General features: G+C 44.0%; 1 protein-coding gene across 2 annotated transcripts in view; it reads right to left on the reverse strand.

The window, feature by feature from the left end:
* Nucleotides 1-21,880, reverse strand: part of LOC138513011 (membrane-spanning 4-domains subfamily A member 8-like) — a 213,670-nt gene that overhangs the window by 54,564 nt on the left and 137,226 nt on the right. For both annotated transcript variants that reach the window (XM_069627727.1, XM_069627728.1), the window contains one exon: nt 18,008-18,064. In XM_069627727.1, coding sequence (XP_069483828.1) covers nt 18,008-18,064 — 57 coding nt within the window. The remainder of the gene's footprint in view (nt 1-18,007; nt 18,065-21,880) is intronic.

The following is a 21,880-nucleotide window of genomic DNA, read 5'->3' on the forward strand; positions in this document are numbered from 1 at the left end:
AAGTCCATAGCCAGTGCCCATTAATATGTCAGAATATACAGTCGACACAGCCAAAGGCCGTGGCCACTGGCTAGTATTGTGTTGAAAATCATGGCCAGCGGCTGGTTAGTGTATATAATATTCTGTGGGCACGGTCGAGGGTCATAGCTACTGGCTGGTTAGTATTGTGCAATACATAGTGGGCATGGCCAAAGGTCATCACTTATTGCATTATATTATTTTAAAATGTACAGTGTACATGGCCAAACGATGTACAAACTGATCAAGGTCAAAGGCCATGGCTAGTGGCCCATTTATATGTTAGAATATATGTAGTGGGCACAGTCAAAGATTGTGGCCACTGGCCAGTATTGTGCTAAAGTCCATGGCTAGTGCCTGATCCCTGTAAATAATATACAGGCTGCAAGTGTTTTTGGTAGCTTGTTAGTGTTTTAAAATATTCATTGCACATGGGTGAAAGTTGTGACCACTCTCCATAACTGAAGGCCATGACTAGTACCCATTCATGTGTTAAAATATATTTGGCCATGCACACTGACCATGGCAGAAGGCCATGCTTAATGCCAGTTACTGTTGTAATGTAATTAGTGATGTTATCAGTGATGTTATCTGTGATGTCATCATTGTGGTCATAGTCTGCGCAACAAGGGGCGGGAAGTTAAGGTGGCATTAGCTGAATTTCCAAGGTTTTGTTGCATTAAGTTCTCACCTTAACGTCCCTGCAACTAATGGTTTTTCCTTTAATTTCAAAGGTTTTGGTACAATGTATTGCTCACCTTTACGTCCCAGCACCTAAAGATTTTCCTTGAATTTCCAGGGTTTTATTATTGGATAGATTTTTAGACCGCTTCCAGACCACTAGCATGGTCTTTGGCCATGGTCAGTGGGCATGTCCTTTGGCAGTGCCCACTGTCCATTTTAAAATGCTACCAGACCACTAGCCATGGCCTTTGGATTGCAGGCTTTGAGAAATCACAATGTTTTGTAGGCAATGCGCAGTGAGATGAAATGATTTGCCATGGAGCACACACTTTGGTTAAGCACCGTTCTCCAAGCAGTACCCCCCTCTTCAGGGCCATCATTTTAGCACAGGTCGATTTGGCATGCCCATTCCGCCGCAGCACCCATTTTGGCACCCCCTTTTCTGTGCAAATGCTATTTTGGTGCAAGGGATGTTTGGACATGGCTGACATTGCAGCCACGTCTAAATGCCCTCATGTTAAATAAGATCTCAGGACTGTTCTGCAACAAACCTAGCCACCTCCCACTTGTGTTGCTTTTCTTTTTTTTGTTGTTGAAAAAACACTTTATTTAGGCAACAGGCAGACAGATTGGACACAGGCTTTTCTTTTAATTAAATTAAATTAGTTAAATACAAAAAAAACATACAGACTTGAACCATGGTCTGCCATAGTTCGAGGCCCAGCACAGTGGCTTAGTGCTTAATCTTGCATACATTTCACACTTAGCCTATCATTTAATATGTTCAATGATAAAAGCTAGATATGAAACTTGTGAAAATCCAAACAATAACATCATTGTAGGTATGAAACTTGTGAAAATCCATACAATAACATCATGGTAGCATAATGGTTAAGTGCTGTGTCTCAAACTCCTTAAGGCTAGGGCTCTCTGATAGCAGCGTTCAGCATAAATGTGATTTTCTTTAGTTCATTTTTTCTGTTTTATATTGTTGCCCAGAGACGGTGTAGTCCTCTTTTTGAATATATGTGCAGTATAAGGGGGAATGAGTGGTGTGAGGGTGTGCATGTCATCTCAGAGGGTGTGCATGTAATATGTGTGTGTGTTTGATGTGAGCGTGTGGGTGTACATGGTGTGAAGTTGTTTGTGAGGGATACTTGCATGCAGTTTATAATGTAGCATTACATAAATGTGTTTCATGTTTAATACATGTTCAATTCTACAACAACAGTGTAATACATGTCCCATCCTGTTTTATAATGTTGCAGTAAATAAATCTTTTTCACGTTTAATCCATTACAAAATGCAAAGTGCCTGCATGTTCATGCCAATTGCGACCTCTCGCGCCAAAACATCCTTGCGCGAGAGGTACAAAATGCAAAGTGCCTGCAGGTTAATACGTACCAATTGCAACCTGTCACGCCGAGAGGTCCCTGCCCCAACTGGCTGCGTCTAACTGGGCACACCCAAACAAAACCTGTGGTGAAACGGTCACGCCATAACGGCATGCACTTAACTGGCCATGCCAAAATGTCCTATCCTGTGCTGCAAGCCCCTTGTTTTATGGCCAGTCTCTTGGTGACTGTTGTGATACATCACACAACCCCAATTAACCACATTTAAGCAGCACGGAAACGGGAAAAAAATGACTGACTGCAAGAATAACATATGCCCAGGTACTTTCTGCACCCATAGCGAAAATCAATGCCTAGCACCGATGAATATATGCACAGTACTGCTTAGCTTCAAAGTGAGGAAAGGGCCAGCCCCTTCAGGCCATGTTGCTCTAATTGGTCTTGTAACTTTGCCTTATTTATTAGGCACCATGGCCTGAGGAGGGCTGATGTTTTCCTCAATTTGAAGCTAAGCAGGGTCAGTCTTGGTTACTGCATAGTTTGAAGTCCTGGGTCACCAGTGATTTTTCAGCCCTGATGTCACTGTAGTTGTAAAAGTATCCATTTTTTATTATGTATAAAACATTGCAGGCTTTGAGAACTCCCAATGTTTTTTGTTAATGCGCTGTGCAATTAAATTATTTGCCGAGGATCACATACTTTGCTTAAGCAGGGTGCTACCAGCCCCTTATTTTACGGCCGGTCTCCGGTGACTGCTGTGATACATGGCATGACCCCAACTACCTGCATTTAAGCAGCACAGAAAAGGGTAAAAAATGATCGCCTGCAAGAATAACATATACCCGGGTACCTTTACCTCCATAGCGAAAATCAACAGCTGGCTCCCATGAATATACGCACAGTAAGTGGCCACATATTTTAAAGTCAAATATACAAATGCAGTTCAATTGACCTTCTCAAAAGTGCGCAAGACAAAATAGCATTGGATGTTTTAAAAAAGTAATGAACACCAGAAATATTACCTGAGAGAGGAAGCATTTTAATAAATATGCTGGCAAAGTATAAAAGGTGCTCACCTTTTAAACCCAGAAATCTGTAGTGAAATATTCCATGGAAAACAAAATCACAATATGAAACAAGTGCTTGTGGTCTTGTGGGTAAGCATCTGCACTGGGAACATGACAACCTGAGTAACATCCTGGTATCCAAATACTTGAGCAAGCATACCAACCTAAAAAATAATACAAGGGGTGGCATCCGCCCTCTGAAAAAAAGTTACACACTCCACCCAGATGTGCACTTTACTGGTGTCCTGGAAATGCTACCAGACCACTAGCCATGGCCTACAGATTGCAGGCTTTGAGAACTCACAATGTTTTTAGGCAATGCGCAGTGAGATTAAATTATTTGCCATTGAGCACAGACTTTGGTTAAGCAGTGTTCTCCAAGCGGTACACCCTTTTTCGGTACCATCATTTTGGCGTGGGCTGATTTGGGAAGCCCATTGCTCCTCAGTGCCCATTTCGGCACACCCTTTTCGGCGTGAAAGCTATTCTGGTGCTGTTATTTTGGCACAAGGGATGTTTGGACGTGGCTGACATTGCAGCCACGTCCAAATGCCCTCATGCTAAATAGGATCACAGGACTGAACTGCAACAAACCTCGCCACCTCCCACTTGCGTTGCTTTTCTTTTAATTAAATTGAATTAGTTAAATAAAAAAAAACATACTGCCTTGAACGCTTCTCTGCTAGAGTTCGAGGCCCAGCATTTAACGACTAGGCCACAATGGCTTGGTGCTTCTTGCGGCATAGGCCAGGGTTCTCTGATTTGTTCCATGTGATAATGTCCCTGCAAAAATGTTGCCATGCAAAAAATGTGCTGAAAAATGATCGTTTTTTTAAAGAGACATTATTAGATGGAACATGCGGGGGACACTGTAATAATTTATTGTATTTTGGAGTACAGCGCTCCACTGAATATGATAACATTATTACCAGCAATAATGTGGCACACATATAGCCAGCCCTATGTTGCTAGCATAACATATGGGTATGCAAATGGAGACGGGCTGCAGGTTTAAAAGTACACCAGAATATATATATTTTTTTTCTTTTTTCTCTTACTTGAAATGCCTCATTCACAGGAGACTACATTAGCTATCTAATTGACTGACTTAATTAACAAATACTGATCACTAATACTAACTTATTAATATTATAATTTTCTCTGCATGTGGAAAATGAGGTAGAAATACATGTTCTGAGATTCATTTTTAAACGTGCATTTGGAATTTTTTATTTTCTCTTTGTTCACTGTGTTTGCAGAAAGCAGAATCTGCATGCCAGGAAATGAGTTTAGCTACAGTTTCTTACTGTTAAAAATGAACTATTGTGGAAGGAAGGGTCATATGGTCTTTGTAATTTGACTGGTGCAGAGTATCTGCAGTGATTCCACGTAAGCAGAGGGGGACAGACAGAGGTTTGCTGGAAAAGTCTGACAGAAAAAAAGTTCAGATTCCTTTTTGCTGAGCTGCTGCCACGGACCATCTGAAACTGGGCTGTGAGGAGGCATTCCCTGTCTCACTTAGCACCGGCTTGAGAACTGCAAATAACCAACCGCATGTTCTCGCTGTGCACTTCAAGCTTTCAAGATTACAAAGACAACCCTGGGCCCATTCCTCGGAGGCGAGCGAAGGGAGGTCACGTGGGGGACAGAAAATTGGTAATTATCCAAGTGAATTGAGGTTATTGTGTGCTGTACGGATGACCTTCTATAAATATCAGGCAGGAAGAGTAGCCAAGGGAATCCCCTGTGTTTAATTGACAAAGTGAAGTTTGTTCTGTCACTGTTTTTTCTTTTCTCTCTTCTTCTTGTTACAAATAATGCGGAGTGAATTTCGTCTTGTTGCTGTATTTTTTTTCTCTTCTGTTTATTATAGATAATATGGCAGTAAAGAGGGTAAGATATTATTTTGAAATGCAACTGTTTATAATATAAACAGTATGTACACAAATCGTGTAGAGAGTTTTTGCTTTTGTCTTTTCTTGGTACATTTAGAATAATATCTCGGTAGAGGGGGAAGATTTTTAGGTAATACATGGGTCATGTTTTCCATGCAGATGGAATAATAGCACTAGCAGTGATAAATAGCTGTATGCGTGTTTCCACTCAGTGCATGGTGTCTGAGTGGAATTTAATACAATAAACATTGCTGGGGGTACATGAACCAGCAAAGAGGCTTATGGAAACATAGTCCACTAATTTATATAACTTAGTGATAATACCACAGGTTATTGAGAAGGCTATATGTGCAACTGTGGTATTTCTGAATGTAAGTCCGAGGCCTCTATAGATCACAAGAACAGTCTAAGAATAAGAAGGGTTTTGTGTATACTGTGGCCACAAATAAAACAGAAAAATTATGCTCACTACTAAACCACCAACAATAATGTATACCACTAAATCATTCCATATAATCTAATAAGGAATGGTCACTGAAAGGAAATAAGGCCAAACCCAATCTAAATGCAAGGAGTAGTCATCACCAAATTACCATTATTTTTGGCGGTAAGAAAATACCGCCAGACCCCAAATCTACACAAAATATCTAACATATTTATGGTGCGTTGCAGGCCAGGAAAGTGATCATAGAGCACCTACTGGGCGTGGCAAGCGTGTCTCACACTACCATCTGTACATTAGAGGGAACCCATTTCATAATAGCAGTGTGTCGCTAAAAACGAATTACAGAATGTCTCAAATAGAAGCCACATTCTCAGAACTAGTGCAATATTTAGAGGCAAAGTTATATGCACATTGGACGTGGCCATCGAATAATGCTACAAAATGGCACGACCGCATTTATGGTGAAGTGCAGAAAGAACAACTAGACAACATTTTTGCAGAAGGCAGCATAATTCAGGTCTGCCTTCTGAGATTATTAAATGCAGCTGATAAACATGCAGAGAAAGATTGTCTGATACGGCTATGCGGCAAGACCTGGTTTATTTTTAATAGATCCCTGTGAATGCAAGAAAATTATACTAAGCTGATTAACAGGTTAAAAGCCGACCTAGATGGGGCAAGTAAAAAGGAGGAAATGTTAAGAGCAGAATTAGAAGGATATCAAAAAGACATGCAGTTAAAATGTAGAGATCTTGATATTGAATTGTCCAAAAGCAAGAAACTGTTTGAGGACAAGGAACAAGAATTGGTACACTTAAAAGCGTTGGTAGACCACATTAGACAAGATAAAGATGAGATTGTTTCGGAAATGCAGATTTTACAAAAAGAACATTATGAAAAAGAAAGTGATCTCCAAAATGCAGAACAGGAAATGGTTAAAATGTTTCAAGAAAGAGACAAGAGAAACAAAGAATTCAATGAATGCAAAATGCAAATGTGCGACATGCAGGAGGTAATTAATAAAATGAGTGATGAAAACAACTATTTGCAAAAAGAGGCAGATAGGCTCCTTAAGAAGTGTAAGGAATTGGAACAGCAAATGTGCATTCCCAGGTCCCAGGAGAGGCGGCAGGGCACCACATTCAATGGAGTTGAGGTGAATCCTATTTCTACCCAAAGAGCTAGTGCCCCAGTGATTGGGCCGGTGACTGAACTTGGTTGCAGCGCCCTTGGGGGATTTGATATACCCATTGGGGGCCGCCACCAATCCCATACACCTGAAACCAGGGTTGAATCTCCAAGTAGTGCAATTCCGTGCATTGCAACAAGTAGCCACATAAAGATAATGAAATCCATCAAAGCCCTGATCAAACCATTTAAAAAGGGAGGGTAATGCTGCATAGAGGATCACTCAGAGGCAGTGCATGACATATTTAAAGCCCTCCAGATACCTAAGGAACAATATAAACAGTATTTTCATTTAACTCTAGATGCTCCCACAGCCAGTATCATAAGGGGATTGAATGAACAGCAGAATATGACATGGGCAGAGTTTGAAAAAGAGATTAGGCATCACTTTTCTCCTTTCCATTCATTGCAGGAGGCAAAGAAAGTCGCTTACACAATCACTGCTGGGCCTAATACATCCCCTCACCAGTTTTTACAAGACTTAAAAAGAGCATTTTCTCGCTTTGATGTATCTTTTGACCCCAATTCTAATGAATTTAAAACTGCCTACTTCTATGGGCTACAGTAAGACATCATATCACAGTTGGTCCGTGAATTTGATCGTGACAAGTCCCTTGAATGGATTGTACACCAAAGCACAAAACTATATGAAGTACTCTATTGTCAGGGTAGAGAAAGTGATAAAATGAAGGACATTAGACCGAAATCTAAAGAACCCTCAGCAACAGATTCTGAAGAGGAGTATACTAGAATATCATCGATATATACGACAACACAAACGTCAATGAGTTCACGAAGGACATCGTTCTTGAAGTATTGGAAGGCTACTGGTGCATTGCACAACCCGAAAGGCATCACCTGGTATTCGAATAACCCATACTTAGTGGGGAAAGCAATCTTCCATTCGTCGCCTTCTTTTACACGTACCAGATGGTATGCCCCCCAGAGATCTAATTTAGTGTATATACAAGCGTCCTTCACTTGGTCTAGTAGTTCAGGGATCAAAGGCAATGGGTATCGGTTCTTAACAGTTATCTGGTTCAATGCGCGGTAGTCTATGCACGTTCTGAGGTCACCTTCCTTTTTGGGCACGAAGAACAAAGCTGAAGATGCAGGGGACTTGGATGGGCGAATAAAGCCATTGGCAAGGTACTGGTCTAAGTATTGTCGTAGGTGAAGGTTCTCAGGTTCTGTAAGGGTATAATAGATCCTGCTACAAGGGGGTTGTGCACCGGGTATGAGATCGATTTGACAATCGTACGATCTGTGAGGAGGTAAGGTGTTTGCCTGTTCTTTCTGGAAGACATCCTGGAATTCTTGGTATTCTGGAGGTAGTTGCATGACTGCTGTGGTTACTGTGGCCAGGCCTGCGTTCTGACTTTTCTTTGGGTAACAGGTTTGTGCACAATCCGGGAAGGTTATTCTCTTCTCTCGCCAATCAATGCAAGGATTATGTGTTTCCAACCAAGGTATCCCCAGTATTATTTGGAACTGTGGGGCTTTGATTAGATCAAACTCAATAGTCTCTTGATGCCCATCCTGACCCAATAGTGTCATCTCTGCGGTGGAATGAGTTACAGGCCCAGAGGCAATTTCAGTTCCATCGACTGTGGTGATGACATCTGAGGTGGTTTTTCGGCAGAGAGGTAGATTCATCCTGGAAGCCAATTCATAGTCCACATAGTTTCCTATGGCCCCGCTATCAATGTATGCCATTACTGCGTGCATACGCGATGGCTGCCCTGGATCTAAGAGGACCATTGGTATGATGAAATGCAAGGTCTGAGTATCCTTCTTCAAGCTCGGCAAGCAGACCTCTACGCTTGTCGGGCGTGGTCGTTTCCCGAGTCTGACTCCATATGGCTTTTATCAGCAGCTCCTACCACCTTCTTGGGTGGTTTTACAGGGCAATCCCGTAGAAAATGCCCAGAAGTTCCACAATATAGACACAATTGCATTTGCCGTCTCCTTTCTCTTTCCTTCTGGGTTAAGGATCCTTTAACCCCCTCCGATTTTCATGGGTTCTGAAGCATCTGCTCCTTTGGGGTTAACGTGGGTTTTGACCAACACCCGATTCTCAAACTTGGCTCGATCAGCCTTTCTGTTCTGAAGTCTGTGATCTAACTGGACCACTAAGTCTATATATTCAGCGCAGTCTTGAGGTGGGTTCACGACTTGAGCCAAGACATCCTTGAGTTCTCCTCGAAGCCCTCGATGAAATAACGTGATTCGTTTTACCTCAGGCCATCCAGTTTCCACTATCAACCTATTAAAGGTTGTGATGTAGGATAGAAGGTCCTGGTTACCCTGTCGTAGGGACAAAAGTTTGTTATCCAGGGCCTGTCCTTGGGAGTGCCGGGCAAATAGTCTTTCCATTCTCGCTTGAAAGCCCTGAAAATCCTGAAGAATTGGGTCATCCTGAGTAACTAGTGGAATTGACCAATCAGCTGCACTGCCGCTGAGATATGACAATACAAAGGCTACCTTGGCTTGATCGTTTGGGAAGGCTCCAGGTCTGCATAAAAAGTGCAAGCGGCATTGGTTCATAAACACGGCAAACCTTTTGGGATCTCCGGCAAAGCGTTCGGGTGGAGCTAATGGAATATTTCCTGGTAGGTTTATTTGCACAAGGTTACTCGATAACATAGGAGCTGGATTTCCCCTGGAACCAGGTAGGGGTGCTTGTCCAGCCTGGCTTTGCAATAGTTGCCTAGCAAGGTCATCAGTTCGCTCCTTTGACAAAATCAGTTCTCTCCTAAGAGCATTGGTTTCTTGACGGGTGGAATGCACTTCAGCCCTCAGTTCCCCTAGTAATTGGGCCAATTGGTCAGTCTCTGAGGTATCCATAACGCCCGGGTGGGAATTTGTGGGTAGGCTTTGCGTTTTGTTACGCTCACCTGGTTCCCACAGAGGCATTGATCGGAACTGGGCAGCTGCGGTCTCCACCAATGTGACGCGTAGGGCCGAGATGACGGACTGGACTGGCCCACCTAGCTTCGTTTGCTTGGCCCGTAGGAATATTGTTCTGCAAATGGAGAAAGGGAATTAACCAACCGTGGAGTTGAGCGTAAATCCCCCTCACCCCCGCTGTTCTCCCCACAGATCACCTTTGATGTCCCCTCTTATAGTCTCACCTGATGGTTTGAAAAGATGAGCTCTCCATCCTGCATTGAACGCAGGGACGCGTTGATAACCAGTTGCTTCACTGGCTCGAAGGAATTGGTGAGTTCCAGAACAATATTGACTCCAATTCCCGGCAAGACGCCGTAAGTATAAAGTTCATAAGAGTTCAAATGCCTGACTTTCACACTTGTCCGATTCCTTGCAGGTTGCAGCTTGACCCTAATGAAGAGTTCCTCGTGGCAACCGGTAGTATTCTGGTAAGGATTTGTATTTTCCAACACAGTTCAATAAAATAATGTCAATATGTAACCTGCTGCTTTCTCCCTTATTCAGGCGCTGAGAGAAAGTATGAAGTTTTGGGGAATAATAGCTCTGGCGGTAAAATCAGGTAAGTCTATTGTGGTGAGGAGGGTTCCCCCTGTTAGTCCTTTTGTTTCACCTTGTTGTCCTTTTGCTTCCCCTAAGGGGCCGGGGTTCGGCGAAGATGCAGTGGAAGCTGCGCCGACCCGTGAAGAGGAATAGTACCCCCGGTGGTAAAATCAGGTAAGTCTATGGGGGGGTAACTAATATTCCTCTGTGTATTCCCTTGGCTCACCTTGCTGTTCTTGTCTTCTCCTTAGGTGCCGGAGTGCGGCGGGAACATGCAGGAGGATGCGGTGGAATATGAAGATGCTGCGAAGGCCGGTGAGTTCAGCGCGGCGCTGCAGCAGGCGAGGCGACGCGCATAAAATAACTTCTTTCTTCCAGCTCGAAGGCGCGATGGATCGGGAATTCAGGTAAGGATTAAAGGTATTGCTCTTGTTCTAACCTTTTCACCTTCTTTCTCCCTTTTTCTAGTAGCTCCAAACTCGAGGCGGGCGTGGCAGAAGGCTGGATGCAGACTTGCAGGCACATTGAGCGTTACGCTGCTGGATGCAGAATAACGCGAAGCATATGCTGCTCTTCGGGCGTGGTTTAAATAGCCACCAAAGTAGTCCCAGGTAAGTATTCCTCCCCAGCCCCGCCCGAGTAAAAAATAGTCCCTAAGTAAAGTAGTCCCTTCCAAGCATCTTTTGGCTTGGAGCTCTTGCAGCATGGTCTGCATCAGGTAAGTTTGCAGCATGGTCTGCATCAGGTAAGTTTTAATCTATGAGCCTGGCACCTATGGCACCAGGACTGACTCTCCATATGAGCCTGGCGCCATAGGCGCCAGGACTAGACCCAAATAGCCCCTAGCAGGGCTTGTTGGGCTTGCTTAGGATAACTTGATGCCTGCTTCCGGGGTTGCTGGACGTGGTCTGGGTCCCCGGGGGTAGGCATCATGACACTTACAGAACAAATGGATTGGACCCTTTAAGGATGTGGGAAAACCTGGAGAGGTCAACTATTTGGTGGACTGAGGCAATCCTAAGGAGGCCCACATGGTCTTTCACACCAACCGCCTAAAGGCCTATGTCTCTAGACCAGAACTGGGAGCTTTGTTTCTAGCCTCTGCTCAGGAGGAGGAGGAGGAGAGTGAGCCTCTACCTGACCTCCTCAGGGGACAACCTTTAGATGGCAAGATAGGAGATAATCTCTCTTCTGATCTGACGCTGGAACAACAGGAGGAGTACAAAGCTCTGTTAAATCAGTTTGCCCCTCAGTTTTTCACTATCACCAGGCTTTACCCCTTGGGGCCAGCATGAAATTCTCACTGGTGACTGTTTACCTGTCAAAAGCAGGGGTTACAGAACGTCAGACCATATAAGAACCCACATAAAGGAAGAGGTCAAGAAGATGCTTTATCTTGGGGTAATAGAGCCATCTACAAGTCCACGGGCTAGTCCAGTTGTACTAGTGCCAAAGGCAGGATCCAAATAATTGAGATTCTGTGTGGACTGTAGAGCTCTTAATGCAGTCATCACAACCGATGCCCATCCTTTACCTAGGACAGCTGAGCTGGTGAACAAACATGGTTCAGCCAAGAATCTCAGTACATTTGACCTAACCTCAGACTATTGGCAAATAGCTCTGACAGACCATGCCAAGGAGAAAACTTAATTTTCAACCCCAGGAGGCCTCTACCAGTTTAAGGTTATGCCTATTGCACCTGCTACATTCCAAAGGATGGTGAGGCATGTTCTGAATGGGATGGAGGACTTCTGCATGGCATATTTGGATGACATTGCAGCGTTCAGCCCTACTTGGATGGAACATATTGACCACTTAGGATATGAGTTGCAGGCTCTTGAGCAGGCCAATCTGACCATAAAGGTAAGTAAATGTCCGATTGGTCAGAGTAAAGTGGTCTACCTTGGACATGAGGTAGGAGGAGGTGAAAAAAGGCCATTAACTAGCAAGGTACAAGCTGTACAGGACTGGGGTACTGCTACTACTCAAACCCAAGTGAGAGCCTTTTTAGGTCTCACAGGTTACTATATGAACTTCATTGAGAACTATGGGATCATAGCTTCTCCCTTAAATGTGATCTCCTCACCCACATTCCCCAAGAAGCTCAGGTGCAATGAGGAGTGCATTAAGAAAGCCCTTTGTCAATCTCCAGTCTTAAGAGCTCCTGACTACAACCAATTCTTTATTGTACAGACAGATGCTTCCAATACAGGTATAGGTGCAGTTCTGCGTCAGCTGGATGAGAAAGGCAGGGAACACCCAATCTGTTTCATCGGTAGGGAACTGAAGGATCCTGAAACAATGTGGGCAACCATAGAACGTGAATGTTTTTGTCAGGTTCTCTTCAAGTCTTCCGTAGGAGCTGCTACACCCCAGAGTCCCTCACCAGCTGCTCAGCACCCCACTTTCAGATTTGCAGTGGAGGACAGTTCAGTTGGAGGGGGAAAGGGGAAATGGGATAAAACAACAAACAACACAGGAGCTCTTCTTGCTTCTTACTTGCACCCTGCATAGGAGTTAAGGAGTTAATACACATTTCAAGTAATTAATTACATTAATTCTCACATTTTATCCAACACTCGAAGCACCTGTGGGTCCTTGTGCCTGCAGGAATTGTAATCTTTATACTTGCGCTGCTCTTGCAGTTCAAAAATATTTTCAGAATTTTCAAATAACTGGCCCTCATTAGGACCCAGGCGTTAAGGGGTTTACGGCGCCGTAAACGGCGCCGACCCTTAACGCCTGATTCCAAGGTCCCTTTGCGGGATGGAGATTTTAACGCCTGCTTTTTGCAGGCGTTAAAACCCATGCCGCAAAGGGACCTTGGTGCTAATTACGCCACCGTAATTTACGGTGGCGTAATTAGCGCCTTTCCCCATTCCCATTATGCCCTATGGGGCAAAAATGGGAATGGGGAAGGGTAAAATGGGAAATGGGGATTTGCCGACCCACTCACCTTGGAATGGGGCGGTAAATCCACCAACCACCATGGCGTAAACATAGTTTACGCCATGGTGGTAAGGGTACGACCCAGGCGGTAACTTACCGCCTGGGTCGTAATGAGGCCCACTGTCTTTGCTAATTTCCTATCCAACACCTCTCTTCCAGTTGAAAGGAATCTTATTTTACCAGGACATTTCAACATTCACTTGCCCCAACAAATTATGTTTAGTCAAAATCTGCAGCATTAAATACCAAACATGGTTTCTGAGTTCTATTTTCCCGTGTCCACCTTTTTTTCCTGAATTAAATGTGCCAAAACGTTGTTGTAATTTGCAACAAACCTCTTTTCTGTTTCCTCCTCCTCACATGGTCACAAAAGTGTACAAGCAATGTATTCTTAATCAAAATAACCATACCCTTAAATGGCTGAACCTAAATACCTAAATGCACTCCTTAAGACTTTGTTTCTCAGGATGCTGGCCGCCGACCAACATTGGACGCTTGCGCATACTTAAAAGTTTGATTGACCGGCGTAATGAAACCAAGTCTGCTTGTGAAAGATCTACGCGGAACTAAAGTTCAGGCAAGTCTTCTCTTATTTTTGAATTCCGAAAACAAAATAAAAATATTCTTAAGTCCTTTGTTTACCTGCGCTCGCAGCCCCGTTGAGGTGCTGCATAGCGCGGTCAACGTTAACTCACACGTTCGCACTTGCGTACGCGTATTACTAGCGCAAGTGAGAACAGGAACTTTCTACAAAAACAAATAATATACAACACTATTCTTGCCTTTTCAAGGCTAATCTATCCTTTTAGCAGTTACGGTGGAGAGCGAAGACCTCTGATGACTCAGTCTTTGCCTTTAAAACGCTTGCTGAAAATTACATTAATCCTACGCAGCGCTGTACTGGATTCATTAGAGTTTTCAAATGTCACAATAAAAGCTTGCTCTCCGCACTAAATTCTGAACAGTTTTCTGGTTTTAAAAGTATATTATCTGATAGCTTTTTTCAAAGGATGTTCCACAGTACTAGCTGCGTAGTAACCCTACTAACAGTACAGTTCAAAATCTTGGCTGAGTTAATTATCTCTCTATGCTTGTCAAAAAGCTGCACTCCCACCAGAGATAAGTTGATTGGAGGTCTTCTCACAGCTGACTTGAATGTTCAGGCTTGTAATGTTCAAAGGGGTTGATCTTAACGGAGCTAATAGAAAACTTGACTGCTCATTCAAAGGGAAAGTGATGAAAGGCAGTTTAGAATGGGCAGTCAAGATCATCTTCCCTTAACATTCGAAGTTGGAACCCTGCTGCGATGATCCACCATATTGGACTGGGTTCAAGCCCAATCCTCCATCTTGAACACTGAACTCAGCAGATCTCTGAGAGAACACATTAAAGAAAACTGACTTCCATTTGCCTTTGCACCCAAAGTCACCACCCACATACTTACCCACATACTTATGTGTACTACCAGCACTATGAGTCCTAGTATTAGGCCTAACCTTACCAGCTTGGCCCCTGATGCCCCTGACAGTTTTGCTATTGTGTGGTGTTTGAAGAAGTTTAGACCATGCTTGTATGGATATACTTTTGTAAGTCAAACAGACCACCAACCCATGAGATGGTTAATGCAGATGAAGGGGGAAAATCCTAAATTGTTAAGTTGGTCAATCAGCCTACAGGGGTTTAGTTTTACCATAGAACACAGGACAGGGTGTAATCACCAAAATGCTAATGTTCTCTCCAGGATTAAATGTCCCTTAGTCTGGGGTCGGGGGGCGAGTGTTAGGGAGAATTCTCAGAAATATGCCAATTCCCTCTACATTAGAGACCACCAGCAACTTTGCTGGATTTTGAGGACTTGATTTTTTTTACCTGGAGAGAGTGAGACCCTTTTTCCCATTCTCTCATGTATTTTCATGTGATTTTGTACACTGTGTTTCTTTTGGTTATGGAGTCTGACAAACTCCATAGGCATCATCTTTTACATTGTGTCACACAGCACCTTCAGTGGAGTGACACAGGGAAGTCTTTCAGATTTCCCAAAGGTTTAAATACCTTCTCGGGATAAACTCCTGTTTCCGAGAGCAGTAAAGTGAAATTGACTTTACCTACATTTGTAACTTTCTAGACCCAGCACACACTTTCTTACAATACGGTGTTGGAGGGGTTACCTAGTATCCCCTTTGTCTAGCTTCTCATGTAACATTTTTATGTTACCCTTTCCTCACTGAATGGCTGGTGCAGTGGCTTACTTTTTACTACCATTATGGGAATTTACTGCTGGCTGCGTTCGGGGTGCAATTTTTGTCAAAAATGCCCTGTCTTCTTTTTTCACCAATTCTTTGTGGAAATGTCCTTCTTGAGATTTACTCTGCGTGTCAAACCAGTATTGGTCACTTTGTTTGTTTTGTCTTTAGCGGGCTTCACGAGTGAAATCCGCCTCTGGCACCAGGGTGTCTGACGGGGGCAGGAAGTGAGGGAGGTGCCGAAACACCCTGTGCTTAGTCTCCTAGGAGACCCAAATGCACTCTGTGGTGGATGGCCGGCTGACTGTCCGGCAAGGACAGCCACTCTGCTGTGTGACTGACAGCTAGGCTGGAATGAATGGGAGCAAGCTGCATAAAATGCAAGACTTTTTGGCTTGGAAGGCAGAGTCAACCACTGGACGAAGGAATCCGAAGAAGAACTTGAAGAGGACGCCTGCAGCAAATCCGGGACCGTTGGTTTGCCCGGGGAAGCCCTGCTGCTTTGCTGAACTCCACATTCGTATCGACAGAGAAACTCCTGCAAGGAGCAAGGAGGACTTCTCCCTTTGAGTTGGTGGGATCAATCAACTTCAAAGTAAGCCACCTGGGCATCCTCTCGGAGCTGATTGAATTTCCACAGAGTTGCTGCTGGAAACTGAATAGCCAAGGAGAGGAACAGCAGTTTGTGTGCGTTGCTTTTAAGATGGCCAAGAGCTCCAGGAAGATCCTCCGGACTCCCAGGAAGCAGGACTGACCGAGCCTGAGCCCCCTCAACAAAGTGCAGGACCCCAAAAGCAAGGAAAGCCCACCTCAACAGCCAGGAACCGCAGTGTTGCTATTTGCGATAGACACGAGGAGCTGAAACACCGAACAGCCACTTGTTTGAAGTTTGCAGGTTGAGAGCGGTGACCGTCCCATTGCAGTGCAGGAGTCCCCAGAAGTCCTACCTCTTGTCCCCACGACTGAGGCCCAGGAACCGTGAGATCTGCAGAGCTGCTCAGGAAAGGAAGTCATCTGCTGCACTTTTTCTTCAATACCAAGGTACTATTAAAGTCTTAGATAATTTACCTCTTGTTGTAGAGTTGCTTGCACCTTCTACTTCTCACAAGTCTAACAGCTTGTGGCCCTACATTGATTCTTCTTTTTCTTCAAAGACTTTGAAAACATTGTGCAAAGGTTTTTGCCCATTGACTTTAGCTTAGCCTGTTACACGGAATAACTCTGCTTAGGGGATCTAAACGTATTTGCCTGCTTGAGAATATTTGTGGTCTCTTGTATCTTCTAATAACCTTTTCCTTTGACATCCCAAGAATATTCCAAATGCAACAGTGACATATTAAAGTCCCCAGCACCCTAGCTATTGAAGTCACCTGAGGGTGTAGGTTGTGTCTGTGGGACATCCTAAAAGGGTACTTACTTGTTTAGAAATATTAAGAGTGTGTATGTTGTGAAGTATATTTGAGTTCTACCATTATATTGCCCCCTTGTGAAGAAGGCTTACTCTGACTGATAAATAAATTAATAATTGTTTATTCATGAAACCTTGTGTGTAAGAGTTTATTTGAATACTTGTCACTGTGAATCGCTGTGTAACTCCCGTACAGCTGACATTGACCCCTCTTGAGATAAGCCTGACTGCTCAATCATGCTACCAACCTGTGTAGTACAGACATATACCAAAGGTTGGGTTCCTATAGCCAGGAGGTCAGGGTTGTTGTAGTGCACTGCATACAATTTTGCCTAACACATTTGATACCGTATTCTGAGTGCATATCATCTCTCATACACTCGATGCAGTATTGGGATGATATCTGGTGTCCCACATAGAGCTCTTCTCCTACTGTTCTAGTATGACGGAGGTGAGGGGCGGGAGCTCAGGATACCATGCTTATCCTTCTACTCTACACAGGCATGGTTAGTGTCTTATGCATGCTCTCCATTCGTATTCTACGACCAAGCACAAGACTCTTTAGAGTGGATGGTGGAACTTATTAAGGCCTTTTGAAGTTGGGAGGCAATGGTGCATCCTCACTAGCGACATTCTTTTTTTAAATTTGAATGCCAAACCCAAGAAATGTCACGCGGGATGCATCATGATTTGAAGCAGCTTCTATTTCAGTGCTTTGTTTGGCATAAAGCCACAAAGTGTAGTGGGTGATGGTGGGGGAGGCTACATAAGTGAACAGGATGGAAATGGCGATGCAGGTATATGAGGGAAAGAAGGGAACAAAGAGGCAGGTGAGAAACTGAAGGGAGAGATAGAAGATAATGATGCTAGAAACAGCGAAAAAAAGGAGGAGAGAGAGAAATGGGAGAGCCACCTACTGAGAGAGGGAGAGAGAGAAACAGAGAGAAAAAGAAAGAGAGAACACAGGTTTAATTGTCATAAAAACGTATTGTCATTTCATTTTGGAGTTGAAGAAGTCTAATCGTCTTTCTTGATGACAGTGGCCACTGGCTTGTGATGAGAGAGCTAGTGGGAGTACAGGGCAGTTAGGGTTGCTGATTAGGCTAAGTGGTCATATTGAGATAACCTTGGCAGAACTGTGTGTGTTTGCAATTTTTGTGTTTAGATTTAGGTAATCTTTGGTGATAACCTTTTAGAGGCAGTGATTAAGGATAAATAAGCTTATATACATGATGCCACAAAAGAGGAGAAACCATTCCTTACCAGGGAAATCTTTGGTGTCTTCTCAGCCACAATTAAGAAAGATCCAGAAATGAGGTACTGCAGAGGGAGGTAAAAGGAATAACATTACAATAGGTAGATAAGAAGCAAACACACACTAGACAATCCACACTATCCCATAGCATCAAGAAATAATCATTTCATACTCTTACCAAACATGCATTCAAATTATTGCATAGCAAAATAATACAATGGGCCTCATTACGACCCAGGCGGTAAGTTACCGCCTGGGCCGTGACTTTACCACCATGGCGTATTCCGACCTTGGCGGGGCGGTAAGTCCCCAATCCCCATTTACCCTTCCCCATTCCCATTTTTGCCCCATAGGGTATAATGGGAGTGGGGAAGGCGTTAATTACGCCACCGTAAATTACGGTGGCGTAATTAACTCCATGGTCCCTTAGCGCCATGGATTTTAACACCTGCTAAAAGCAGGTGTTAAAAGCGCCATGGCGCTAAGGGACCTCGTACTCAGGCGGTAAGGGTCGGCGCTGTTAACGCTGCCGTTAACCCCTTACCGCCTGGGTCGTAATGAGGCCCAATGTTTTATTTAGCAAACAGTCGAACAACGAGAACTGTAGCTTACAACACAGTATTGTGACATCACAAATGGAGTTTTTATCCTATGTTGAAGAAACACACTAGAACGAACTCTGTGGCACATTTTTACAGCAAATGAAAAGCAAAAGTAGCAAAACTATTATGTTTTGACTGCCATATGTCAGACACAACCTCAAAGGCCCCAAAAATGGCATCATGTGCATGGTATAGTCACCATATGCTGAGGTTTATCCTCACATGTGCAGCTGCTATGACCATATTCTCAGTGCAGGTTTGAAAGACACAATAATGCCTCCGGATACTGTGTATAGTCAATTTGTGCAATGTGCAGTGCGTGGCCTCACAGGGCCTCACAGGGTTATGTGCTTGTCCCCTAAGGGACAACTAAGGGAACACCTAGAAATAAAGACACATACACCAGGGTAATAAAAGTACTTTATTAAATGTGAAGGGAATGTTTTATTTATTTATTTATTTATGTGTGTGGGTTCAATGTGTTCGGCTTTGGATCAAACCATCCAGCCCAACATGGGGCTGGATGGAATGTTAATAACGAAAAGAAAGGAAAGCAAATTGAATCAAACTCCCCTCACCATGAATGGGCTGGGCAAGGGAGAAAAGAATCCTGAGAGGACTGAAGAAAAGTGAGAGTTAGTAAAGGACAGGAAGAAAGAGAGAAGAAAAAGACAGCAGGGAAGGTAGAAGACTTACCTGTGGGCTGCTGCCTAGAGCAGCCCCACAGGCAATTGGGTGTGGTGGGCAGGTGTAGAGCCCCCTGAAGAGTGAGCCAAGGGGCCAAACTGTGTATGTCAGGGGCAGGTCACCCTAGTGGATATCAGCCAACAGGGCCCACGCAGAAGATTTAAAAAAGAGCAGCGGGTGCAGCAGTGAAAATCGTGGCCCCCACTCCAATGGGACCACTCAGAAGAATAAAAGAGGCCATGGAGAGTGGTGGTGATGGCGGGCGAACACTCACTTGTGCAGGGGGTCTCCCAGAACACCAGCAGAGAGCAGGTGGCGCCATGTGGTGAACAAGGCCACAATGAAGAAAGAAGAGGGGCCAGGCCCCCATCTATCATCAGGGGACAGGCCCCCAGCCAGCCCTTCATCCAGGATGCCAGCCAGCCCTCAGTATGCCAGAGTCATCAGAGACAGCCCTTGAAGGTACTGTTAAAGGGGTGACTGACTGCAGCAGTCACCCCCCATTGTGACATACTGTTTATATAGTTGTATATGTTGTATATATGGTGTATGTCAATGTATATATGTTTGTATATTCATATGTATATATCTAAGTATTTAAGTAGGGAAAAGTAGAATGGGGGTTACATAGAACAGGAACCTTATGTAGAGATAAAGGTTAAGTAAGGATACAATGTTAAGTAGGGGTACACGGTAGTGGCCATGTAGTCATGGTTAAGTTGCTGTTTCCATAGGAAGAGCACTTTTGGGCGGCTTATAACTTTGCTCCCCCTGGACGAATCCTCACTAAACTTTGCAAAAAAGGTATATGGCTCACTACGATTTTATTTGCAAAGTTTGGTGAGGTTTGGTCCCGGGGGGGGGGCAAAGTTATAGGGGGGTCCCAAAATGTCTTTTTTTCCCATAGACATAATTGGAAAAAACTTTGCTCACGCCTACAGCCCAAACCGCTGGACGGATTTACACCAAATTTGCGGCAGGAGCGGCGGCTTGGTCCCGAAAGCTTTTTTTATTTGGTGTCAATCCATCCAGTAGTTTCTTTTTAAATGACCAAAATGTAAAGCAAAAAAATTTGTGATATCTATGTCCGCTCCGTGTACTCACTTCCCTGTTTGATCCGTGGACTGGCCTCTGTTTGGCTGTGCTGTCCGCAGACTGGCCCGCGATTGGCCAGAAAAATTCATGGACTTTTGCGTAGTCCGCGAACACCGGGACGCATCCGCTGACTGGATGGTGAGTTTTCTTGAAACGCCTGGCATCTTGGATTCGCTGACTTTTTTGGGGTCCGCGAACAGCGCAGTGAAAATGTTTTTTTAAAAAGCAGCATTTCACCTGTAAAACGCGACAAACAATCTCTGGGGAGGTGTGGGGGTGAGGATTCGATTGGATATGGCCATAAGAAGCCAGAAAAAGGGTTGTTTCACCCCCCGAATGTCCGCGAACACTCTGGATGTCCTGGGACAGTCCTGTGGTGTTCGCGGACACTTCAGATGTCCTAGGACATCTGTACCTATTTCTGCATTACAGGGTTGGGGAAAAGCAGTTTTTGGATGGCTTATAACTTTTGCGCCGCTCAATGAAACTGCATGTCATTTTGCAATTTTATTCTAGAACTAATCCTGAATGGTTTTGCAATTTTTTCTGGGATTCTGTCAAGAGTGGGCAAAATTAGAGGGGGATCCCAAAATATTGTAAAGGCATATAAATGTGGTGTCATTTGACGAATCTGCACAACATTTGGCAAAACGATTTTGGATCTAGATATAAATGGTTTTCTAAAGTTTGGTGGGATTTTCTCAAGAGGGGGCGAAATTAGAGGGGGGTCTCAACATTTTTTGATGGCTTATAACTTTGTTTCTATTTGACGAATGTGGACGAAAGTTTTGAGAAAGATTATAGACCAAACCTTCAATGTTTGCGTAAAAACTGAATGGATTTTGTCGAGTGTGGGCTAAGTTATTTGACTATTGTATGTACATACATTTTGACACTTTTTAAAAAATAAAACATGGGCGGATTTCGAGCAAACTCGTGAGGAGCATTGGCAAAGACATTAAAGCATGGTTTTGCAAATGTGCCTGTGTTTTATTTTTTGACAAGTGTAATAATGTAGGTACAGAAAATAGTCATATACCTTTGGTGACTGAGGTATGGCCTGTGGCCGTGGGCAGTAGCCAGATTGTCTGGGTCATGGCATAAGGTTATTGCACGGACAATCTGGCTACTGGCCATGACCGCTGGGGATGAAGAATGGTGTTACAGTGGCTATGTCTACCTGGGACCGGCTATGTGGTAAAGATATTCGAAGGTAGGATAGGTTTGAAAGGGAAAAAAAGTGCTTGTGGTAATATGTTCATAGGGTTTTGCGGGCTGCCATGGCAAGGGAAGAGGGGCTGTGTATGGAGCCTCGCCTTCTCTTTCCATGTTGGCTGTCTTGGAAAAGGATTTTCCTTGATTCTTACAGCGGGACGCCGCAGGCATCCCGCCATAGGATCCGCCATAGGAAGAAAAATCTATGTTTTAGCACCCTGGGTTCCCGCTTTGGGAACCAGGGGTGCTAATGGCCTTTATCCCCCATTTCAGGGGCTGCAA

The sequence above is a fragment of the Ambystoma mexicanum genome, chromosome 12 (genome assembly GCF_040938575.1).
Source record: "Ambystoma mexicanum isolate Mex_15411 chromosome 12, UKY_AmexF1_1, whole genome shotgun sequence".
NCBI classification, from domain to species: domain Eukaryota; kingdom Metazoa; phylum Chordata; class Amphibia; order Caudata; family Ambystomatidae; genus Ambystoma; species Ambystoma mexicanum.